This window comes from Schistocerca nitens, chromosome 8 (assembly GCF_023898315.1).
Source record: "Schistocerca nitens isolate TAMUIC-IGC-003100 chromosome 8, iqSchNite1.1, whole genome shotgun sequence".
In the NCBI taxonomy this organism is placed as follows: Eukaryota; Metazoa; Arthropoda; class Insecta; order Orthoptera; family Acrididae; genus Schistocerca; species Schistocerca nitens.
Window position 1 is genome coordinate 368,823,577 of NC_064621.1, and position 26,367 is coordinate 368,849,943.

Genomic DNA, 26,367 nt, shown 5'->3' on the forward strand with positions numbered 1-26,367 from the left:
GGAAACGCTTTCAGTGAGGTGTCTGAGTCTTACTGAAGGAATGGCAGTTCATTCCGCCTCAAGAGTTGAAACCATAGAAGGTAGTGATTCACACTTGGGTCTGGAGCGAAGGCGATGTTCTAATTCGTCATTATGCCGTGAAACTTCCTGGCAGATTAAAACGGTTTGCCGGACCGAGACGCGAACTCGGGACCTTTGCCTTTCGCGGGCAAGTGCTCTAAAGACATCGTTATGCCGTTCCAATGGGTTCAGGTCGGGACGCTGGACAGACTTGCCCATTTCAGGAATGTTATGGTCAGCAACTGTAGTGAATCATGGGCATTGGGAGAAACGGAACAGAAGAGAACGAAGAGCTTGATACGTGTTGCTACAGTAGAATTTTTAGAATTAGGTGGGCTGATAAAATAAGGAACGAGGAGGTTCTCCGCTGAATCGGAAAGGAAGGAATACATGGAACACACTTACAAGAAAAATGCACAAGATGGTAGGGCGTGTGTTACGACATCAGGGAAATCTGGGAACAAACTCCATGGTACTGAAGGGAGCTGAAGGGAATGAAATTTGTAGGGAAGACAGAAATATGGATAAACCCAACAAATAATTGAGAACGTAGGGTACAAGTGCTACTCTGAGATGAAGAGGTCAGAGCAGGATAGGAATTCGTGTCACGTTGCATCAAACAGCTCAAAAGACTGATGACAGAAAAATGAAAGGTCCACAAACCGTCACCTCACAGACTGCTTTTTGACTGGGCGCATTGTCAAGCTGATACAATCATCGTCTCCGAAGTGTACCCAGTACACAGTGCTGTAAGATGTATTTTTATCTTTACACACTTATCGTTTTCTTAAGTGCAATGATGGGGCTGCACCCTAACCATGACAAATTCCACTGTTGACACTTCCCATTCTGCAGTCACTCGACAAACGCGAACCCTTCCATGGGTTTCACACAGGGTATACGTGATTCATCACTGAAAGGCTTGTGTCCATTCATCCACTTACCAGTGATGTCGCTCTTCGCACGATCTCAGATGTCACGTGGCTCATGCGGATGTGTTCGGCCATTGTACAGTCATGCTCAAAAGTATCCGAACGACCTGAATTGCATGTCGCCTGATCGAACGCAACCCACATAGCGCAGCTGTCTAGCAGGTCCTCTAATCGCCCCTCGGTACAGTCGTTTGACTATAGAAAATGGTTCCAACAAGTCACCACTAGAAAACACTGCTCTGTATCGCAATAACTCAAGATGTAAAGTAATACAAAGGTACTAAAAATATCAGGGAACATCTTATCACAGATTAGACGGTTCTTCAGGCTTGTAAGATCACATTTATTACAATAAATGACATACACGAAATGTTACCACTCTCATTATTACGTCAGATCCGTAATTCACGTAGTAAGTTCGTCGTATTCATGATTTCTTCTTCAAAATAACATACCGTACTTATTATTTAACACAAAATGACAATAAAAATTTAAGTTATTCACGAGCAGCTAGTTGAGAATATGTATGAACTTCAAATGACACGACGAACCGTCTCGTTCTGCATGACCCAGGTCATGCAGACTAAGCAAAGACTTTGTGACTGACGGAAACTAACAGTCATTCCTGACAAGGCATACAGAGAGTGATATACTTCGATTTAAGACAGTATCAGTTAGCAAATAGCAACTTTAAATTACAGAACGTAAACATTGTTAACGGACGCGAATTCCTACCCAGCATCTATTGTCCTTGTTAACGAACTACGAGAGATGTTAAATATTGCTTCAACACAAGTAACTTACTTGAAATGCCGTGATGTAAAGCTTTGTGTTAGACAGGGATTCAAACCCAGAACCTAATTGGATTGTCATCGAAGCACAATCAACTGTGACATATCGGATTTTCTTGGCAGTAGCTAGATGTTTTAACTGAAATGACGAGAGGAAACATTAATTTTTTCTTTCCCAGGACTCCACCTGGCGCCTATCGCTGTTATATTCTAGAGAAAACGAACGTTAAAAATGGGTTTGTTACACCAGCAGCGACATGTGAGCATGTTTTAACTAGAAATAATATGAAGAAGAGTTCAGTGCTGACTGGGAATCGAGCCCCACGCATATCGTTGTTGACTGCACACAAAGAGACGTCAGCTACCGAATTACTCTCCACCAGCAGCTCGGAATAACATCCTGGAATTTACAATGATTTCGCAAATAGTTCTCTGTCTCACTGGGACTCAAAAACGTCAGATACCGTTAGTGTTGACAACGAATGAAAATACATTAAAAAACAAAATTATTACCCATCAGCAGATAGGTGTTCTCATGCTAGAGCTTGATAATACATAATGAAAGCTTTAGTGCCAGGCCAGGATTCTAACCCTTTCACGCGCAGGATGTGGATATGTAGAGGAATCTGAAGTTTTGAACAAACAACAAATTTCAGTCGAGCTGTATTGTCACGAAGGGATCAAATTCCGCGTACAGGGCGGTCTGAGTTGCATTCCCAGATCAGACCAATTTCATCGACATACAGAAGTTCAAATAATACATGGAAGAAGTGTCCTGTGATCCTACATTGCGTTTGTTTCGTCACTAGAAATAAATAACTAGTATAAGAAAGGTTACTGCTGATAGAGTTTCTACGTGACGGGACTCCTGACGAGATTGTGGTTCAACCTAACGTCTACTTGGTAGAGAAGGAATATCATGTTTAACGTGAATTTCAGACCACAATGCCATTATACCTTCTTCACTTGGCGTAGCCAGAAGAGAACAGAATCTGCCTCTCCTTATCAAAAATCATCAGCAGAAGTTGGAATCGAACCCAGACCATAAGTATATGAACCTAGCATCAATCCAAGAGACGACCAAAATCTCTGCTCAATCAGTCATTATTCTATCTCAACAATGTTGCGCCACACTGGATGAGAATTCTGACACACAGACTCCCTGTAGTGGTTTGTAGCATGTTCAGTACATTCATTTACTTGGTTGACCGAATCACCATGAACTAGCTGCCTCGGCTACCCAGTGCATACATTCGACTCTTTTGTAATCACCGAAATAAAATCACATAACTGACACCTACACAGAACTGCCAACAGTGTAGGATGCAGAAATTTAAACAGGAAGTGTTTCTTTCGACTTGAGCTACTCTATTGCGCTATCTGTTTGTTAAAAACGTCGTGCAGTGCAAAAGAAAAGCTGTAACTGTCTCTCAGAAGTCTAGATCCGGCCATATGCATTATCTCACAGCACTGTGCAATGCGTAAGTTCTGGAGGTGTTGTAGCTATGTGTCAGCTAGTAGCGTAACGGGAAGTGTCGCGCACTGTTGATAAGACGTCGAGAGATTGGGTACATTCACTGCTACATTTTTTAAAACGCCGTACTGCTGTCTGCTGAAGTTATCACTCTAATGGAACTTTGAACATAATTCCCTTCACTTCTCAACTCAAAATAGTCGCATTTGGAAAAAGGGCTAACTTCTGCGACATTTTGTTCTTTTCGGGTTTAATAGATGGCCAGGCAGCAGATGCATCTCGAGACTTTTGTATTATGTATGGGGAGAGCGCATCGTGCCAAAATACGCCAGAAAAGTACTTTCTACATTAGCTGTCGTGTGGCAGTGGCATTTTATTCTTCATATAACCTTGTTTGACAGCTTTAAATCAGAACATGTTTTCTACATGCATATAATCAATAAACTGCATGTGCATTGTTAGACTGTTATAGATTACATCAGAGAATTCGCACATATAGTTGATGATTAATTTCTCTCTCATGTTAACTAATGTTTTAACAACACTAAAAGAAATCATACGAAAATTGTGCACTGTATTATAAGAAATAAAATAAAACTACCCACGATAACCTTACGACGAACGTCTGTTTCCATAAAACTGAGTATCTGTACACAAGCGTGCCTCTATCGGCACGAATTAGTAAAATACTAATGACTTAAATTCGATTGGGTCTGTGTTTGATTGGTTTGCTGTGTCATACACAAGTGGTATGCAAATGTGGCATTTCATAAATAAAGTTATGTATTCCTAGAAACCCAAAATTTGTTGGTTAGCAGCGGAAAGAGGCGTTACCTGTTGTGCAGCATTGTAAGTCTTTCACCATTGCACTATGAGCCGAAAGTATTTTCTTGCGATTTCCTTATCGATGTGTGATCTGACTGCTTGTAGCTCTTTCACAGAAGGGATAAAAACGTTACAGTCAGCAAGACTGGAGCCGCAAACCGTAACAGACGCTTTCTCTCAGGTTAGCACGTTTCCAAACAGCTAGGGAAGAGGCATGCGTCTACGACTCCTCTTACGAGGCTAGTAGTGGCTAGAACTTGTAAACCGCTATTTAAATGACGAGTTTAGATGCGATTTTCACGTACAACGACTTTCATGGGCTAAAAACTGTACATTTACAATACTTTGTTACAGCTCAAGCGCTAATAATAACTCCGATTATTCAATGGAAATGACAGAAAAAATCTAGTGACTTTGAGGCTTAATTCCGTGCACACCAGGAAGTAACTCGTCGATCACAGAGTTGCCAAATATACCTTGCCTTATTGCCAAATCTCAGTTACATTACCAGCAGGAAGAAGACGAACCGATGTGATCCTACAGTGGGCTGGGAAGTGACAATAGCTGGCGTCTCAAAGACGCGGCCGCTACGGCCTGAAATACGTAATCAATCTGATTCACATGTCTGTAACTGGGTTTAGGGACTGGAGCGTAGTTACTAATAATACTCAGAACTGACTGCAAACTAAGCTTCATAAATCAGTAACTCTCATAGTTGTTTTTATATATCATTGACGTTTTCGTGCCTCGCCGATAGTCGAGCACAACAAACAAATAAAAATAAAAAAAGACCGTGTGTGTGTGTGTGTGTGTGTGTGTGTGTGTGTGAGAGAGAGAGAGAGAGAGAGAGATAGAGAGAGAGATAGAGAGAGAGAGAGAGAGAGTGAGAGTGAGGGAGATAAAAATAAAAAAGAATGAGAGAGAGAGAGAGTAAAAAATTGTTGTAAAGAAATCTTTCATTAAAATGACACGTTCTACATCATTACGAAATGTATTCATGATCTGTGGAACAAGTATTAATCTAATCTAATCTAATCATATCATATTGCTGACTAGTCATGAAGAGGCACGAATTATAGAAATATTCGCCAATATCAGTAACCAAATCTAAACTTGAAAAAAAAAAAACTACCGTTTTTTTAATAAACCGGGACTCCTTTAAAGACCCTTTAGTCCCTGTTAACTAACCACGATAGATGTGTGATGTACCTCCATCAGAAGGAACAAAGTGTTAATGCATTTAAAGATGAAGCGCATTATGTGAAGATCTGTGACGGAGATACTAACCAGCACGCAATCGGATTGTAAACTAAGTAAAATCAAATGTTACGTGTCGGTTTTTCTTACCAGCTGCTAGATGTTTGAATCTAAAATAAGGATACAATTTTTTGTGTGTGAGCGACAATCGAACCGCACGCCTACCGTATTTCTTTATCATCCACGAACATAGCTAAAGTAAGACTTGCTTACTCACCAACAGTAAGACGTGTGCGTGTTTGACCAGAAATAACGACACTTATTGCGATTATTGCAACAAATGAACAGACAGTAACTGCACGTTAATTTTCACTAGCAGATTAGTATGCACGTGATATGGCTTGAAATGAAATAATGAATATTTTTGTACTGGATCAGGATTCGGACCCACATACTTTCCATTGGAGGAGACCTAGAGAAGATTGCAGTCTTGGGAAAAGGAACGAAATGATTGAACTATACTGTTCCGAGATATTCAGATCCTCGAAAGATTAGATACGAATTCGAATCACAGTGCAGCACCAAATTTTTCTACGTCTCTAGTTCAATCAAGTACAAGAGAAATAAGAGCCATGTTCCTTTAAATCAAATAAAATAAAATTTTCTAATGTAAGTAAGTTTACTGGAGACAGTATTTCTGTCAACCATTATTTCCGCCTATGTCATTTCCCAACGTAAACCGGCTCTGCCCAATTGGTAATGAAGGAACGTGATGTTTAATGCGAATTCTGGATTATAACGTCTTTCTCTTTAGGTTACCAGAGGTAAAGTAACTCTGTTCGTGCCTCTTAAAAGTAAATGCCTGAACCCAAACAATCCACCTGTGATAGTTCGTTACACCAGACCATTGTGGCCACATTTCTCAGCGCCAGGAGTGTGCTGTAACGGATGATGTGCTTAGCTTACAAATTTAGTCACGGTGGAAAAAATGAGAGTCTGTTAAATGGTTAAGTAGAAGCAATCTTCTGAACCAATCTTCTTCCACAGATCATGAATACGACATTTCGTAATGATGTAGAACGTGTCATTTTAATGAAACATTTCTTTACAACAATTTTTTACTCTCTCTCTCTCTCATTCTTTTTTATTTTTATCTCTCTCCCTCTCTCTCTCTCTCTCTCTCTCTCTCTCTCTCTCTCTCACACACACGGTCTTTTTTTATTTTTATTTGTTTGTTGTGCTCGACTATCGGCGAGGCACGAAAACGTTCGTCAATGGTTTTCTTAGTTTTGAGTACACTTACGAAAGATATATAAAAACAACTATGAGAGTTACTGATTTATGAAGCTTAGTTTGCAGTCAGTTCTGAGTATTATTAGTAACTACGCTCCAGTCCCTAAACCCAGTTACAGACATGTGAATCAGACGGATTACGTATTTCAGGCCGTAGCGGCCGCGTCTTTGAGACGCCAGCTATGGTCACTTCCCAGCCCACTGTAGGATCACATCGGTTCGTCTTCTTCCTGCTGGTAATGTAACTGAGATTTGGCAATAAGGCAAGGTATATTTGGCAACTCTGTGATCGACGAGTTACTTCCTGGTGTGCACGGAATTAAGCCTCAAATTCACTTGATTTTTTCTGTCATTTCCATTGAATAATCTGAGTTATTATTAGCGCTTGAGCTGTAACAAAGTATTGTAAATGTACAGTTTTTAGCCCATGAAAGTCGTTGTACGTGAAAATCGCATCTAAACTCGTCATTTAAATAGCGGTTTACAAGTTCTAGCCACTACTAGCCTCGTAAGAGGAGTCGTAGACGCATGCCTCTTCCCTAGCTGTTTGGAAACGTGCTAACCTGAGAGAAAGCGTCTGTTATTGTTTGCGGCTCCAGTCTTGCTGACTGTAACGTTTTTATCCCTTCTGTGTAAGAGCTACAAGCAGTCAGATCACACATCGATAAGGAAATCGCAAGAAAATACTTTCGGCTCATAGTGCAATGGTGAAAGACTTACAATGCTGCACAACAGGTAACGCCCCTTTCCGCTGCTAACCAACAAATTTTGGGTTTCTAGGAATACATAACTTTATTTATGAAATGCCACATTTGCATACCGCTTGAGTATGACACAGCATACCAATCAAACACAGACCCAATCGAAATCTTAGTTATTAGTATTTTACTAATTCGTGCCGATAGAGGCTCGCTTGTGAACAGATACTCAGTTTTATTGAAACAGACGTTCGTCGTAAGGTTATCGTGGGTAGTTTTATTTTATTTCTTATAATACAGTGCACAATTTTCGTATGATTTCTTTTAGTGTTGTTAAAACATTAGTTAACATGAGAGAGAAATTAATCATCAACTATATGTGCGAATTCTCTGATGTAATCTACAACAGTCTAACAATGCACATGCAGTTTATTGATTACATGCAAGTAGAAAACATGTTCTGATTTAAAGCTGTCAAACAAGGTTTTATGAAGAATAAAATGCCACTGCCACACGACAGCTAATGTAGAAAATACTTTTCTGACGTATTTTGGCACGATGCGCTCTCCCCATACATAATACAAAAGTTTCGAGATGCATCTGCTGCCTGGCCATCTATTAAACCCGAAAAGAACAAAATGTCGCAGAAGTTAGCCCTTTTTCCAAATGCGACTATTTTGGGTTGAGAAGTGAAGGGAATTATGTTCAAAGTTCCATTAGATCGATAACTTCAGCAGACAGCAGTACGGCGTTTTAAAAAATGTAGCAGTGAATGTACCCAATCTCTCGACGTCTTATCAACAGTGCGCGACACTTCCCGTTACGCTACTAGCTGACACATATCTACAACACCTCCAGAACTCAACAACAATTCCTCCAGAACTTACGCATTGCACAGTGCTGTGAGATAATGCATATGGCCGGATCTAGACTTCTGAGAGACAGACAGTTACAGCTTTTCTTTTGCACTGCACGACGTTTTTAACAAACAGATAGCGCAATAGAGTAGCTCAAGTCGAAAGGGACACTTCCTGTTTAAATTTCTGCATCCTACACTGTTGGCAGTTCTGTGTAGGTGTCAGTTACGTGATTTTCAAAATGATTCAAATGGCTCTGAGCACTATGGGACTCAACTGCTGTGGTCATAAGTCCCCTAGAACTTAGAACTACTTAAACCTAACTAACCTAAGGACATCACACACAGCCTTGCCCGAGGCAGGATTCGAACCTGCGACCGTAGCGACGTGATTTTATTTCGGTGATTACAAAAGAGTCGAATGTATGCACTGGGTAGCCGAGGCAGCTAGTTCATGGTGATTCGGTCAACCAAGTAAATGAATGTACTGAACACGCTGCAAACCACTACAGGGAGTCTGTGTGTCCGAATTCTCATCCAGTGTGGCGCAACTTTCTTGTGATAGAATAATGACTGATTGAGCAGAGATTTTGGTAGTCTCTTGGATTGATGCTAGGTTCATATACTTATGGTCTGGGTTCGATTCCAACTTCTGCTGATGGTTTTTGATAAGGAGAGACAGATTCTGTTCTCTTCTGGCTACGCCAAGTGAAGAAGGTATAATGGCATTGTGGTCTGGAATTCACGTTAAACATGATATTCCTTCTCTACCAAATAGACTTTAGGTTGAACCACAATCAAGTCAGGAGTCGCGTCACGTAGAAACTCTATCAGCAGTAACCTTTCTTATACTAGTTATTTATTTCTAGTGACGAATCAAACGCAATGTAGGGTCACAGGACACTTATTCCATCTTTTATTTGAGCTTCTGTATGTCGATGAAATCGGTTCTGATCTGGGAATGCAACTCAGACCGCCCTTTACGCGGAATTTGTTCCCTTCGTGACAATACAGCTCGACTGCAGTTTGTTGTTTCTTCAAAACTTCAGATTCCTCTACAACTCCACATCCTGCGCGTGAAAGAGTTCGAATCCTGGCCCGGCACTAAAGCTTTCATTATGTATTATCAAGCTGTAGCATGTGAACACCTGTCTTCTGGTGGGTAATAATTTTGTTTTTTAATGTATTTTCATTCGTTGTCAACACTAACGGTATCTGACGTTTTTGAGTCCCAGTGAGATACAGAACTGTTTGAGAAATCATTGTAAATTCCAGGATGTTATTCCGAGCTGCTGGTGGAGAGTAATTCGGTAGCTGACGTCTCTTTGTGTGCAGTCAACAACGATATGCGTGGGGCTCGATTCCCAGTCAGCACTGAACTCTTCTTCATATTATTTCTAGTTCAAACATGCTCACATGTCGCTGCTGGTGTAACAAACCCATTTTTAACGTTCGTTTTCTCTAGAATATAACAGCGATAGGCGCCAGGTGGAGTCCTGGGAAAGAAAAAATTAATGTTTCGTCTCGTCATTTCAGTTAAAACATCTAGCTACTGCCGAGAAAATCCGATATGTCACAGTTGATTGTGCTTCGATGACAATGCAATTAGGTTCTGGGTTCGAATCTCTGTCTAACACAAAGCTTTACCTCACGGCATTTCAAGTAAATTACTTGTGAAGAAGCAATATTTAACATCTCTCGTAGTTCGTTAACAAGGACAATAGATGCTGGGTAGGAATTCGCGTCCGTTAACAATGTTTAAGGTCTGTAATTTAAAGTTGCTATTTGCTAACTGATACTGTCTAAAATCGAGGTATATCACTCTCTGTATGCCTAGTCAGGAATGACTGTTAGTTTCCGTCAGTCACGAAGCCTTTGCTCAGTCTGCATGACCTGGGTCATGCAGAACGAGACGGTTCGTCGTGTCATTTGAAGTTCATACATATTCTCAACAAGCTGCTCGTGAATAACTTAAATTTTTATTGTCATTTTGTGTTAAATAATAAGTACGGTATGTTATTTTGAAGAAGAAATTATGAATACGACGAACTTACTACGTGAATTACGGATCTGACGTAATAATGAGAGTGGTAACATTTCGTGTATGTCATTTATTGTAATAAATGTGAACTTACAGGCCTGAAGAACCGTCTTATCTGTGATGTTTCCTGATATTTGTAGTACCTTGGTATTACTTTACATCTTGAGTTATTGCGACACAGAGCAGTGTTTTCTAGTGGTGACTTGTTGGAACCATTTTCAATAGTCAAACGACTGTACCGAGGAGCGATTAGAGAACCTGCTAGACAGCTGCGCTATGTGGGTTGCATTCGAATCAGGCGACTTGCAATTCAGGTCGTTCGGATACTTTTGAGCACGACTGTAGCTCATCCGATTCAACTCCATACATACAGTCGTTGTCCTATCAGGCCTTCTGGTACCACTGCAGAACTCAGAGTCATTCGTTCCGCTGTTTTCATGCGAGTTTTTGGGAACTGCTCGAAGGTCCCTGTCCATCATTGGCTGGTCTTCGTTTAGTTGTCGTTGTTCCTTCGCTTTTCCACTTCACAGTCACATCACCAACCATCGACTTGGACAGCTTTACAAGGGTTAAAAGGCGCCTAATGGATTTGTTGCTCAGGTGACATCCAATGATTTATCCACGTTCCAGCTCACCTGACAGTTCGGTTCAACTCTTACTGCTTGTATACTTTCTGTGCAATTTCGAACCTCACTCCCAACCTACAGTACAGGCTCACGGTATCTATTCTGCAAGAAGATTCTTTTTCACACTATCTTATGTAATATATTGCCCTTTTTCTGCGTTTGGGGTGTATGTCATACAGGTATATTCTAAACGAATTCCATCGTCTTTCTCACAGAAAGTCAAAACAGTCTTACAAAAACAAATGATTAATCATAAGAAGCCCGGTGCCCATACTCCAAAGCAGATATGTATCAGGAAAAATAAAAATTATTTTATTTCCATTTAAATCCTCAATATAGCACATGAAACCACGTAGCTTTGCGGTTGGTGATAGCGAGTATAAACATTAATACCACTAATCAATTGTGCACAGGGAATAACCCAAATATCTATCTTCCATAAAGAAATTATTTCTTAGTTTTCTGACTGAAATGTTACGCTAATTCTGTACCTCTTCATATTGTGTAAAATATTACGTAACTCGTATCTCTTGTTCCCTCAGTTTCGAACAATATAATTAATACCACATTGAATGATGCAAGTCAAGTGAATCATAAGATTACACAGTGGAGGAAAACTCTCCATCGTTCGTAATAAAATTACATTACTGGCCATTAAAATTGCTACACCAAGAAGAAATGCAGACGAGAAACACATATTCATTGTACAAATATATTATACTAGAACTGACATGTGATGACATTTTCACGCAATGTGGGTGCATAGATCCTGAGAAATCATTACCCAGAACAACCAACTCTGGCCGTAATAAGGGCCTTGATACGCCTGTGCATTGAGTCAAACAGAGCTTGGATGGCGTGTACAGGTACAGCAGTCCATCCAGCTTCAACACGATACCACAGTTCATCAAGAGTAGTGACTGGCGTATTGTGAAGAGCCAATTGCTCGGCCACCATTGACCAGACGTTTTCAGTTGGTGAGAGATCTGGAGAATGTGTTGGACAGGGCAGCAGTCGACCATTTTCTGTATCCAGAAAGACCCGTAGAGGACCTGCAACATGCGGTCGTGCATTATCCTGCTGAAATGTAGGGTTTCGCAGGCATCGAATGAAGGGTAGAGCCACGGGTCGTAACACATCTGAAATGTAACGTCCACTGATCAAAGTGCCGTGAATGCGAACAAGAGGTGACCGAGACGTGTAACCAATGGCACCCCATACCATCACGCCGGGTGATACGCCAGTATGGCAATGACGAGTACACGCTTCCAATGTGCGTTCACCGCGAAGTCGCCAAACGCGAATGCGACCATCATGATGCTGTAAATAGAACCAGGATTCATCCGAAAAAATGGCGTTTTGCTATTCGTACACCCAGGTTCGTCGTTGAGTACACCATCGCAGGCGCTGCTGTCTGTGATGCAGCGTCAAGGGTAACCGCAGCCACGGTCTCCGAGCTGATAGTCCATGCTGCAGCAAATGTCGTCGAACTGTTCGTGCAGATGGTTGTTGTGTTGCAAACGTCCCCATCTGTTGACTCTGGGATCGAGACGTGGCTACACGATCCGTTACAGGCATGCGGATAAGACGCCTGTCATCTCGATTGCTAGTGATACGAGGCCGTTGGAATCCAGCACGGCGTTCCGTATTACGCTCCTGAACCCACCGATTGCATATTCTGCTAACAGTCATTGGATCTCGACCAACGCGAGCAGCAATGTCGCGATACGATAAAACGCAATCGCGATAGGCTACAATCCGAGCTTTATCAAAGTTGGAAACGTGATGGTACGCATTTCTCCTCCTTACACGAGGCATCACAACGGTTCACCAGACAACGCCGGTCAACTGCTGCTTGTGTATGAGAAATCGGTTGGAAACTTTCCTCATGACAGTAAATTGCAGGTGTCGCCACCGCCGCCAACCTTGTGTGAATGCTCTGAAAAGCTAATCATTTCCATATCACAGCATCTTCTTCCTGTCGATTAAATTTCGCGTCTGTAGCATGTCATCTTCATGGTGTAGCAATTTTAATGGCCAGTAGTGTACATTCGAGATCCAGTCCTTTATCTGAGATTTTTCCCCCTTTTCACAGAATTATCTGCTGTACCATAAAAATGCCGTAGAAAACTTGTTCTCATGGTCTCCACCAGATAACTGGTCCGAGTAGGGTCGACGTCACGTTGTAAACTAACAAAGAACGAGATAAAGTCATGCTTTCTAAAGAATCAATCCCAGAAGACATCTAATACAAAAAATTGCCTTCCGGGTAATTAAACAAGAAGTATTTCTCTTACGTGTCTGATGCAATGTCACGAAGCCTTCCCACAAAGTGCGAAGATTTTGAAGGCTTCCTTTTAAGAAGCTTTACGTGGTTATAAATTGAGTAAATTACAGGTGAGCCGAGAAAGAAATTTTCTTAACAAAGAGAAAAATAAATCATGGTAATATTAGGGTTCAGAGATGATTGGATTATCGCGTTGAGCAGATCTCTAAATACGTGATGAGGAGACTTAACGGGCGACGGAAACTCGGCTGCAGTCTACGACTGTGTTATCAGCGTTCTTTGTCACGACGCAACGAGAACAGACAGACTCGATAGAAATTAAAGAATACTTCGATGTCACTTTAATATCCACTGTTTCTAAAGAACTGCTGCGAACGTGATAGCAAAGATCCGAATACTGATGGCACTAAGGACACTTTAGTTTATTCAGTCGTACAGGGAAGAAGAAATACGGTACGTCAATGCTAGTTAACTGACAAAGTCAGGTATAAATTCTTTATTCGCAAGTAGTTGCTAGGTTAGTTTGCAGCTGTCAATGTGATCGAGTAAAATGAATAAGAAGGGATATCTGCTGCGAGTTTCTATTGGAATCGGTATTGTGTTGTATCAGTAATACTGCGACGGTTACCAAGAAAAAAACGCCATTTATATTTGGTAAGTTTTTGCACGAAGAATAACACTTAAGTTGTTAACAATACTATAGAGGACACAGATGTGTAGTATCGACCAAAGATGTAGCCTCAAATTAATAAGGTTGAACGATGTTTTTGGATTTCACATTCAGCACTATTCTGACGTTGTTTCCTGAATTATTAACTTTTTGTGTACGTTGCTGTTTGTACTACCTTCAGCTCTCACGTCTTTTGGCGCAGTTTGGAGGAGGTATTTGGCCGCTTTATAGAATGCAGACTTTCATGTGTGGTGTTACAGTAACAATAGCTCAATAACACGATTGTCAAAGTACGACTGTATTTCAGTAAGAATTATATTTCTCAACCTTCAGAAGTAATGGTTATTTAAGTACCTATGAGCTCGGAAAGCCAATGATATATGAAAAAGTCCAACAAGAAGCTTTAAAATGCTTGTGTAACGACAACATAGCCACTCAGATCTCCTCAAGATGGCTACTAGAAAAGAGCTAACATAGTTTAACTACGTTATCTCTGAGCAGCCACTGGAATCGGTCACAAGCTTCAGATACCTAGGAATATCTGTCCTGGAAGGCAGTTGTCATATTTATTGGACGAATTCTTACCTGGATAAAACTTCCACTCGTTGCACTGAATGGTTTCTCTCTTTAAATGAGCTAGTATTAATAAAAACGCCCAGAACAAAGGTAAACTTCCCTACAATATCTGATTACAATAGTATTCGGATATAAATCAGTATTAGTGAAGCTGAATGAAAAACAGGTTGGATAGGTACTTGGAAAGTACAGTGCATCTGTATGGGTAATTACATGCAAGGCGCTGGTGCAGCTAATTACAGAGTGCTGCTCCAACGTTTAAAGTCTTATCAAACAGACATCGAACTATTTGGAGACGAAGAGTTCGGATGTGACTTATTAGTATAGCCTACTCGAGAGTGTAGCAGAAATGTTGAGGAATTTAAATGGGGACTATTGGAAGAGAGGTGACATTATTCCGTCAAAAACCAGTTGGAGAAATACAGAGAACAGATGTTCGAGGAAGACAGTGATAATTTTCTACCACCAAGAAATATCTCGCCTATGGATCGTGCGAACGAGATAAGTGAGATTATGGTGAATACCGATATAAAGGGTGTTTCGAAGTCTTAGAGATTTAAGTCTGGGGCTGATAGATCGCGCCTAGGGGAATAACTTTTGTTACATACAAAATGTTCAGTAAGGGTTCCCGGTGACATCAGGCATCAGCTCTTTTTAATTCGCCGAACTAGACGGACCTACTAACCTAGTGTGCTGCATCTGCATACTACAGTCAATCGGAGTAACTTTGAACTACTTTATCCCATTTATTTTTAAATACTGGACGCAAAATGAGTTACATGTCACAACAGACATTGTATCATTTTGCATCTATAGCTACTCTGGGCAGTCTACTACTTTCCCCACGACACCGGAAAGCATGGCTAGTCTCGTGTCCTGAGACAGCTGATTAGAGAGTCGAATGGCGCTCTGTTGACAACAGTAATGGGAGTTCATTCTGTCTGTATCCGAGTGACGGACGTGCAAGTGCACTTGTATTGCGTAGACTGGTATCCTGTCTATTCCATAGCGTATTCGCCACGACACACAGGTCAAGGCGCAAGCTTAACGGTGTGGTAGGCCATCAGTTACAACCTGCAGTCAGATTTGACATTCCTGAAAGATAATGTATCCAGTTCCTACTATATTTCAAAGGTTGTTATTCCCATGATGCAGCCATTTTTTCGACAGGTATGTGATGTGCTTTTTCATCAGAAAATGTATGTACAAATAAGGCTGCTGAGACGCTGTGTGCTCTTCGTGGTGTCCAACAACAGCTCTGCGCAGCGACGTCAACAGATCTCTCGTCAACTGAACACATATGGGACATGATAAACTTGTTCGTTCTCCAGGGTCTGCAGTAACCATTGCGGAACTGCAACAACAGACGAAAGATACTTTGGACGGTCTATCGCAGGACTCCATTCGGCTCCTTCATGTTGGTTTGCATGCGGGAGTACATGCCTGCATTTCTGCCAGAGGGTGAACAAATTCAGTCAAATCTGATACACATGTTTCAAAGAAATACAGTTGTATAAGAACCATCAGCGTCCTATTGTTGTGAGTGTGACAACGTGTAGAGAGAGTGGGGGAGGTGGAGATGAACAGAGAATGAAGGGCAAGGAGAGATGGACAGACATAGGAGGGGAGAAGGTGAAAGAGTAGGAGGAAGAGAATGATGAGATGCAGAGAAATAGGAGAAGGTGAAATGGATGGACAGAGGGAAGAGGAGCAGGTGGACAGAGGAAAGAGGAGGAGATGAATAGAGACAGGGGGAGGAAGAGATTGGCAAAGAGTGTTGGAGGAGGAAATGAATAGATAGAGGGGGAAGAGAGATGGAGGAAGGGATAACGAGGAGATGAGTAGAGAGAAAGAGAGGAGGAGATGGACACAGAAAGGAAAAGGAGAATATAAAAGGGAGAGGAAGAGATGGACAGAGGGTGGGGGTATATAGATAGAGAGAAAGAGGAGATGGACAGAGAAAAGGGGAAGGAGGAGACTGACAGAGAGATAGGTTGAATTAAAGGGGGGGGGGGGGAAGATGAGATGATCCGAGAGGGGAGGAGCGGAGAAATAGAGGGGGAGGAGCAGATTGGCAGAGATGGACAGAGAGACGGGTAGGAGGAGATGGTTGGAGAGTTAGGGTGGAGGAGGTGGTGAGAGAGACTGGGAGGAGAAGAGCGACTGTGAGGAGAGGTAGTAAGGAGTAGAAAGAGGGGAGGTGGGAAGGAGGAGATGGTCTATTAGAAGAATGGAATACATACATACAGAAACACCGCTGGGTACTAATTTCAATTAATCTAATAGCTGATCTCCCTGTTCATTTCCAGAGTTCACCCACCATGTTCGCTGAGGCGCATGGTGCTCTCCAGGACAACGTGCGCGTACTGCAGCTGTCCGGCCTGTGGCCGCCGGCGCGCATGCGCGGCTGGCGGCTGCTGTTTCCGGTGTACACAGGCGTGCTGTACTTCTGTTTCCTGTCCGTGCTGTTCGCCGTGCTGGAGCTCGCCTACCTATCGCAGAGGGACATCAACGAGCTCACGTACGCACTCATCGTCGTCATGTCGCACTTGGGCGTCCTGTTCAAGATGACGCACTTCCTCTCCAACAGGGGCGCCTACCTTCGCCTCGTGGGGCGTCTGAACGGCCTGATACAGCAGACACAGACGGACGTTCTCTCTGACCCGCAAAGCGTCCTCTCCGCCTGCCACCGGAAGGCGATGCGGCTCACCTACTACACGTTCGCCTACCTAGCACTGACTGGCCTCATCTGGTACCTGCTTCCTATCCTCGACATGTTCTCCTCAGCTTCCGCAGGGAGGCGGCTTCCCGTGGTCAACGCTCGGTGGGTCGACAATAATAACACAGCATTCTACGCTCTTGGATACGTCGTTCAGTTTCCGTCCATCTTCTACTTTGTGGCTATTAGTGTGGGACTGGACGGCTTCTTTGCGACCGCCATGATCCACGTCGCTGCCCAGCTGCAGCTTCTCAGTTTACGGTTGTCTCAGCTGAACAAAAGTCGGTCGCCTGTGTCTGCTGCGACGGAGTTTTCGGGCGTGCACAAACAAGAATGTTGGTCACCGTTGGCACTGCGGGAAATTGAATCGCTCGAAGAAAGTGGAGGCATGTATCATCAGCTGGTTCAGGAAATAAAACGACACCAAGAAATTGTCAGGTACGTATACAATGATATGACAATCGGCTAGGACCACACGATTCGTTTTGAACGGATTATTCGGTTTTATAGTCCAAATTTTGTTCTTCCGTTATTTTTCAAGCGAGAGAATAATTCTCCGATTTGGTACATGAGTTTACTACGAAGTATGCGAGAATCACTCCATATGTCACGCAACTGTAGTATATCTTTCGATAATGTAACAACATGATAAATCCACGATGTATATTGAACTGTTACAACAGTGTGTATTTTAATGCCTACATAAAATAGGTCTTCATTACAGGAAGTTACGGTAAAGGCTGAAATGATACACACGCATTGGAACTCGGTAAAAACTTTTTTTGTGCAGAGTACAAATGGAATAAAAATGAATTAAAATCAGCTACTGTGGTTCAGAATCGTCCTCCAGTGAATGTACGAGGCGTTTCCTACGATGAGGATGGCGCTGAATGCCATTGGCATTGCCACCAACATGTGCCGCCTTCGCCGAAATTCAGTGTGGACATTCGCCCTGTTTGCAAAGCGCTTTCCACGTAGTGATTTTCTCAGTCGTGGAATGAGGTCCAAGTCACATGGACAGAGGTCTGGTGAGTAGGGTGGGTGGGGGAGAATCCATCCTGTAGTTCGGCCAACCTGACAACGAATGTTTCAGGCGCTGACACCGTGCTACTCTCGTAAGGGATCGCTATCTGTCGGTTGACTTCCGTAACTAGAGTGAAACTTTCACTCTACAGCGGAATGTGCGCTGATATGAAACTTCCTGGCAGATTAAAACTCTGTGCCGGACCGAGACTCGAACTCGGGACCTTTGCCTTTCGCGGGCAAGTGCTCTATCAACTGAGCCACCCAAGCACGACTCACGCCCCGTCCTCACAGCTTTAATTCCGCCAGTACCTCTTCTCCTACCTTCCCGAGTTCGAGTGTCGGTCCGGCACACAGTTTTAATCTGCCAGGAAGTTTCGACTTCGGTAACGTTTCCCGCTGACTTTAAATATATTTACTGCGATGCGGTGATGCCACATGTTCGCACGATACATAGAAGCTGCCATGACTTATAGAATCACCCTCGTATGTTGTGGAACAAATATAATCTTAAAACGTATACTCTTGAAATATATCTTTGTTATAGTTCCCCTGATTATTGTTAGCTAAAACAATAGATAGGTCTGACTTAAGTGTTCCAGAGACATAGAAACAAATTAGACATCTTAGTTATAAAATTCATCAGGCAAGGAAAGAAAAATTTTTTGGTGGAAAGAAAAATTCCATAACAGAAAATTCCATAACAGAAAGAAAGTAACTGGAGGCCTCAACTGCATTTATAGGAATATATTTATCTGCAAGAAAGGTTATAAGATAGCAGATGACAGCCACTAGTCATCCTTTGCAGCTTTCTCTCTGTAGGAATTCAAAGATGTTGGACATATATCTCACCTTAACAGCAGTGTAAAGAAAGTTGGTGATTATGTTGGAAACTGGATTAAATTGTTCAAATGGTTCAAATGGCTCTGAGCACTATGGGACGTAACATCTGAGGTCATCAGCCCCTAGAATTTAGTATTACTTAAACCTAATTAACATAAGGACATCACACACATCCTTGCCCGAGGCAGGATTCGAACCTGCGACCGTAGCAGTTGCGCGGTTCTGGACTGAAGCGCCTAGAACCGCTCGGCCACCGCGGCCGGCTAAATTGTTCCCTTCAGTGTCTGAACAAGGTGCATCAAACATTTCGGGATTGGCTTTTTGATCAGTATCCCCTGGTTCCAACACCTTAGTGGGGCGAATTATTTCATTATGTAAAGCCGGCCGGAGTGGCCGTGTGGTTCTAGGCGCTACAGTCTGGAACCGAGCGACCGCTATGGTCGCAGGTTCGAATCCTGCCTCGGGCATGGATGTGTGTGATGTCCTTAGGTTAGTTAGGTTTAATTAGTTCTAAGTTCTAGGCGACTGATGACCTCAGAAGTTAAGTCGCATAGTGCTCAGAGCCATTAGTACCATTATGTAAAACATTCTCGGTTTCCTTGCCGCGTGAGTTCGGGATACAATCTCGAGCTGTCGACGATAGTCTCCACCGTCATCGTCAGGAGATACTGTCTTCACTGCTGATGTGGTGGTCTTATATAGCCCGTGGAGGGCTTCTGATTGGTCGGGTTGTGATTGGTCGGAGATTACGTACTGCTCTGGCGCTGTATCTAATAAAATAGGAAGGGACCTGGGTAGAGGGGGTACAAGACCGATTTGTCATCCTCCTAAGAAAATTAAAGAGATGATGCGCCCTGTTAAGGACAGTCTCGGTATCAGCCTCCCTGGAATTTATAATATCCCCTGTGAGTGTGGAAGCCGTTTCCGACCGCTGTGCAGAACACCAGTGGCATGTTGAAAATAGAGAACTGGAGAAATCGCAAATGTGGAGCACAGACTCACTAAGAAACATAAAATACTGTTCGATTAAACAAAAATTTTGTCCCATGCCTTCACATAATGGCATTATGTTATTAAGGAGGCTGTTGCAATAAAAATGGGCGAGAAGAACTTTAACCTTGATATTGGATATTATCTGAGCAGTGCGTGGAAAGGAACGAATGATGCAGAAAAGCAGCAGAGACATTCCTTGCAGTGTTTACGTTTCACGGAAGCGGTGGCGCCACCAGCGCAGACGCTGACACCGTCTGCGATAGCAGTACATAATCGCCGAGCAATCAGAAACCATCCATGGGGTTATATAAGACCACTACATCAGCAGTGAAGACACAGGCAATCATCGTAGGTCGTACCACTCGCTCCTTCCGGCTCCTGGATTTCTCCCTTACCGTCTGCGCCCGTCCTATCTGCCTCGGCCCTACCCTCACCTACCTTGGCCTCACCATTGACCGTCAGCTCACCTGGATCCCTCATCTCCGCTCCATCCAATCCAAGGCCCACAACTTCCTACGACTCCTCAAACTCCTCTCTGGCCAGACATGGGGGTTGCACCCCTCTACCATCCTCCACACCTACAAATCCTTAATCCATCCCATCCTGTGTTATGCCAGTCCCACCTGGGTATCTGCCCCCTCCCTCCCCGCCCTCCAAATTCTATAAGTCCCTCCAGATCCTTGAGCGTCAGGCACTCCGCCTCGCCTTCCGTATCCGCCTTCCGTCCCCCATGTGGATCCTCTATGACCTCATTCCTTTCCCCCATCTGCTCCTGTTCCTTGAACATATCCGCATACTGTACATCTCCCGCCGCCTTGATCCCCCTCACCCCCTGGTTGCTCCTCTCCTCTCCCATCCCCGCCCCCTGCCACGTCTTCACTGTTGTGTCCCCTCTACCCTCCATCTCTACACCCTTCCTTTCCCAAGGTGGCTTCCATCAACTCCCCCTCCCGGATGATGTCCTCTCTCCCTCCATTTATCCCTCCTACCATTTCTGATCCTCACCCACCCTCCTTTATTCCGTCCTTTCCCTGGGATCCCTCTCCCCCCCCCTTCCACCCCCTTTTCTTTTTCCCCATCTACCCTCTCTCTGCCCCCCTTCTTTTTATTTTATTTTTATTTATTTATTTATTGTTTCGTGGGACCAAATTAAGGAGAAGTCTCCATGGTCATGGAACGAGTCAATACATGAAATTATAACACGATATTAGAAACAGATAAAATGTAATATAAATAAACATATTCAGGTGACAAGTCGTAAGTTTAAATGAAGAAAATCAACAATGTAACACTGGAATTTGCTTAATTTTTTAGCTCTTCCAGGAGCTCCTCGACAGAATAGCAGGAGTGAGCCACGAGGAAACTCTTCAGTTTAGACTTAAAAGAGTTTGGGCTACTGCTAAGATTTTTGAGTTATTGTGGTAGCTTATTGAAAATGGATGCAGCAGAATACTGCACTCCTTTCTGCACAAGAGTCAAGGAAGTGCATTCCACATGCAGATTTGATTTCTGCCTAGTATTAACTGAGTGAAAGCTGTTAACTCTTGGGAATAGGCTAATATTGCTAACAACAAACGACATTAAAGAAAATATATACTGTGAGGGCAATGTCAGAATTCCCAGACTATTGAATAGGGGTCGACAAGAGGTTCTCGAACTTACACCACATATAGCTCGAACAGCCCGTTTTTGAGCCAAAAATACCCTCTTTGAATCAGAAGAATTACCCCAAAAAATAATACCATACGACATAAGCGTATGAAAATATGCGAAGTAGACTACTTTTCGTGTTGAAGTGTCACTTATTTCAGATACTGTTCTAATGGTAAATAGAGCAGCATTTAGTTTCTGAACAAGATCCTGGACATGGGCTTTCCACAACAGCTTACTATCTATCCGAACGCCTAGGAACTTGAACTGTTCTGTCTCGCTTATAATATACCCATTCTGTCTGATCAAAATATCGGTTCTTGTTGAATTGTGAGTTAGAAACTGTAAAAACTGAGTCTTACTGTGATTTAGCATGAAATTATATTCCACAAGCCACGAACTTATTTCATGAACTACATTATTTGATACTGTTTCAATATTACACACAAGATCCTTCACTATCAAGCTGGTGTCTTCAGCAAACAGAAATATTTTTGAATCACCTGTAATACTAGAAGGCATATCATTTACATAAATAAGAAACAGCAGTGGCCCCAGCACCGACACTTGGGGAACGCCCCACTTAACAGTGCCCCATTGGGACTGAACATCACTACCACTCTCAATATTGCGGAGAATTACCTTCTGCTTTCTGTTCTTAAAGTAAGAGGCGAACCAATTGTAAGCTACTCCCCTTACTCCATAATGGTCCAACTTCTGCAGTAATATTTTGTGGTCAACACAGTCAAAAGCCTTCGTTAAGTCAAAGAAAACACCTAGCGTCCGCAACCTTTTATTTAATCCATCCAAAACCTCACAGGGAAAAGAGAATATAGCATTTTCAGTTGTTAAACCATTTCTAAAACCAAACTGAACATTTGACAGCAAATTATGTGAATTTAAATGCTCCAATAACCTTGTATATACAACCTTCTCGATAACTTTAGCAAACACCGATGGCATAGAAATAGGTCTAAAATTGTCAACATTATCAATGTCTCCCTTTTTATAAAGTGGCTTCACTACCGAGTACTTTAATCGGTCAGGAAACCGACCACCCCTAAAGGAAAAGTTACAGATACATAGAATAATACTTCAGTGTTCTGCTAGATACCCCGTCATATCCATGAGTGTTCTTGGTCTTTAGTGATTTAATTATTAACTCAATCTCCCTCTTGTCAGTATCATGGAGGAGCATTTCAGGTAACAATCTCGGAACACTTTTTTCTAAGAGCGCTATATGATTCCCTGTTGGGACTAGGTTTCTATTTAGTTCACCTGCTATATTCAGAAAGTGATTATTAAATAGTGTACATATATGCGACTTATCAGTAACACGGACATTCCCACTACGCACTGATTCTATATCCTCGACCTGTCTCTGCAGACCAGCCACTTCCTTTACGAATGACCATATGGTTTTAATTTTATCCTGAGACTTAGCTATTCTATCTGCATACCACAAACTTTTTGCCTTCCTAATAACATTTTTAAGCACCTTACAATACTGTTTGTAATGGGCTGCTGCATTTAGATTTTGACTGTTTCCAACGTTTTGATATAATTGCCACTTTGTTCTACAAGATATTCTTATCCCTCTAGTCAGCCACCCAGGCTGCCTGTTTGTGCTAGTACCCTGTTTTGAACGTTCTAACGGAAAGCAACTTTTAAAGAGCATGAGAAAAGTCTTGAGAAAAGCATTATATTTATCGTCTACTGTATCAGCGCTATAAACATCTTGCCACTCTTGTTCCATGATAAGGTTTACAAAGGTCTCTACAGCAACTGGATCAGCTTTTCTAAACAGCTGATGACTATATTTAACACGTGTTGCACCACAAAAACCTTTTAGAGTTAAAATTTGTGCATCATGATCTGAATGGCCATTCACCTTTTTCCTAACAGAATGCCCTTCTAGTAATGAGGAATGAACAAAAATGTTGTCTATGGTTGTTCTACTGTTCCCTTGCACTCTCGTTGGAAAGAATACGGTTTGCATAAGATTATATGAATTAAAGAGGTCTACCAGCTTCCTCTTCCTTGCACAATCACTTATACAATTAATATTGAAGTCACCACATATAATTAACTTTTTGTATTTCCTATAAAGTGAACCAAGAACCTCCTCTAGCTTTAGCAAAAATGTTGTGAAATCGGAGTCTGGGGATCTATAAATAACAACAGTTTAGCTCCATTAAATTTAACCACACCTGCACAACATTCAAACACCTTTTCAGTGCAATACTTTGAAACATCAATTGACTCAAATGGGATGCCATTTTTCACATACATGGCTACTCCCCCACACCGCAAAGAGCTCCTCGAAAAGCTGCCAGCCTACCTTTATCCTGGTAAAGGAAGCCTCTGAATTATCTCCTTATTTAAGAAGTGTTCAGATATACCAATAATTTCAGAGTCAACATCTATAAGCAGTTCGCTAACTATATCTCTAATACCTTGTGCATTTTGATGAAATATACTAATTCCCTCATTACTCGGATACCTAAGCTTTGTCAAAAGTGGTTCCTTTGTTAGAGAGACTTCCCTTAAGCAGGAATACCTATCAGCTGACTTCAATCTAAAAAAGGTGCAGCTCTAACACCCACTACTGTAGGAATTTTCCCATGAGTGATCCCACCAACCCCATCTATGCTGTCACCTATAAGCTTTGCCAACGTCCCCTTCCCATACCTGTTGAGGTGCAGGCCATGCCTAGTGAAACCCGTCCTGCTAATAGACTCAACCGACACCACTGAAATGTGACCCATGCTCTCTGTCATCAGCGCACTCCCAAGTCTCATGTTATTACGCCTGACGGCTGTATTAAGATGAGGCCGATCGTGACGCTGAAACAGTTCCACGAAATGCACATTCGTGTTGCCAGTCTGAGTGGCTATCTTTTCCAGGTCACCATCTATGTTATACTCCCCATCCCTATCAATACTATTACCAGCCCCACCCACAATCACTACCTGATCCTCTTTAGTAAAATCCCTACATAACCCCCCAATGTTAACAGTCACCTGAGCCAATCCTGCATTAGGCTTCACAATGCTGGTGACCTGGTACTCACTCCCCGGCACTTCCTGCAACTGCTGGCCTACACCTCTGCCATGAGAACTACCTAACAGCAGAACCTTCTTCTTCCTATTCGATTTTGCAACTGTTCTAGCCACCGTAACTACTGAGGTCTGCTGCATACTTCCTACATCTACAGCTACTAGAGATTCCTCTCCACTAGACTCTGACAGTTGGTCATATCTATTGTAAACACCAATAGTAAAACTATCTGAAAATCTTCTTCTCCTAGCAGATCTCTTGCCAACAGCCAGCTCCCATTCCCCAACCCCCTTCTCCCTCCTCATCCTATCTAGCTCCTCCTGTGCGTTTTTCAACTGCACCTGAAGGGCACAGATCTTACGCTCCTGCTCCTCTATCAACTTACTCTTGCTACATAACCTGCAGTTCCAGGAGAGGATCTCACGAGAATGCCCACTGGCTTCCCCACTACATTCCCACCAGTGAAAATACTTCGAACAAGTCTCACACCGCAATCCACTACTCACGAACCTACGGCAAAGCCCACACTTCTCGCTCATGGTAAAATTTTACTTTTTCTAATTCCGCTACTACAATAAGAAGATATTAAAAACCTGACTACAATAATCACAAACTTACTCTACAAGGGAAGTAACTACTATTATTAACAGTATTAATAAACAACAAGTGTGAATATAACAAAAGTTTAATACAGAAAGAGAATCAAACGTCTAATGACACAGTAACGAAGCTGAAAACAGTTCCCAAAAGGTTCTTCTGAAATTATTTCACCAGAAAACACCAAGAACACCGGTTGAAGACTACTAAAGTTCCTAAATAAACCACTATACACAAACAATTAATTAGTACTTAGCTTTCGATGCGCCGCTACAGCTGCAACTAGTCAGCGCGGAATGTAAACACAGGCAAGAGGTTAAGTTGCTCGATACGAAACACTCACAAATATCTGGTCACAACACAAGAAAGGCAGAGGTGAATGAAGAAACCACTAATACGTGACTTTTATAGTAAATATTATCACAAAAACCGTTAAAATATGTATCTGAAACCTAAATATATATATATATATATAAACTTGGAGAGCGATCTCACACGCAGTCACTCACTTATGACGTCCCCTGAGTCCTTTTGCATTTCCCTCCTCTGCCTTTTCCCATTCCCTCTCGCGTCTGCCCTGCCCCTCCCCCCCCTTATGAGTCTTCTCCCTCCTTTGGTCCACCCCTTTCGTTTTTCCTCTCCTCCTTCCTGGTTCCCCCCCCCCCCATCTGCCCAGTCCCCCCCCCCCATCTGCCCTTGGCTATGGTGTGTTATCTTTGTGCTGACATTTTAGTACAGTGTTTACAGAGAGTACTCAGTATTGTGTGTCTTCTCCGAAGTGTTGCGAACGGACATCATACTGTCACTGGACGTGATTTTTATATCTCTTGCGAACAGAAACCAGAATGTCGCCATGTTTTTTAATTGTCTGTCTGCTATGTTGCCTGTCTGTTTCCTGTGTATTTTATTAGCTTTGCCAACCCTTTGCTTTATGTTTTAACTTTCCGCAATTTTCCGCCGTTTTACAATTTCAGTCACCGTTTTATCGCCTGCATTTATTGTTTTTTATCTTCTTTCTTACGTTTTAAACAGTCTGTAGGCTGCAGAGCAGCGTACTAAGCTGCTGCCAGCCCGCCCCCATCGGATGGAATCGAAATACAATAAAGGAAAAAAAATACAGTAAAGACAATCAGTTGCTCCTGAAGATGACGATGGA

At 42.4% G+C, this 26,367-nt stretch overlaps 1 protein-coding gene across 1 annotated transcript in view; it reads left to right on the forward strand.

The window, feature by feature from the left end:
• LOC126199576 (odorant receptor coreceptor-like) overlaps positions 1–26,367 on the forward strand; it is a 143,876-nt gene that overhangs the window by 96,623 nt on the left and 20,886 nt on the right. The window contains exon 6 of the mRNA XM_049936500.1: positions 16,636–17,483. Within this exon, the coding sequence (XP_049792457.1) occupies positions 16,636–17,483 (848 nt within the window). The remainder of the gene's footprint in view (positions 1–16,635; positions 17,484–26,367) is intronic.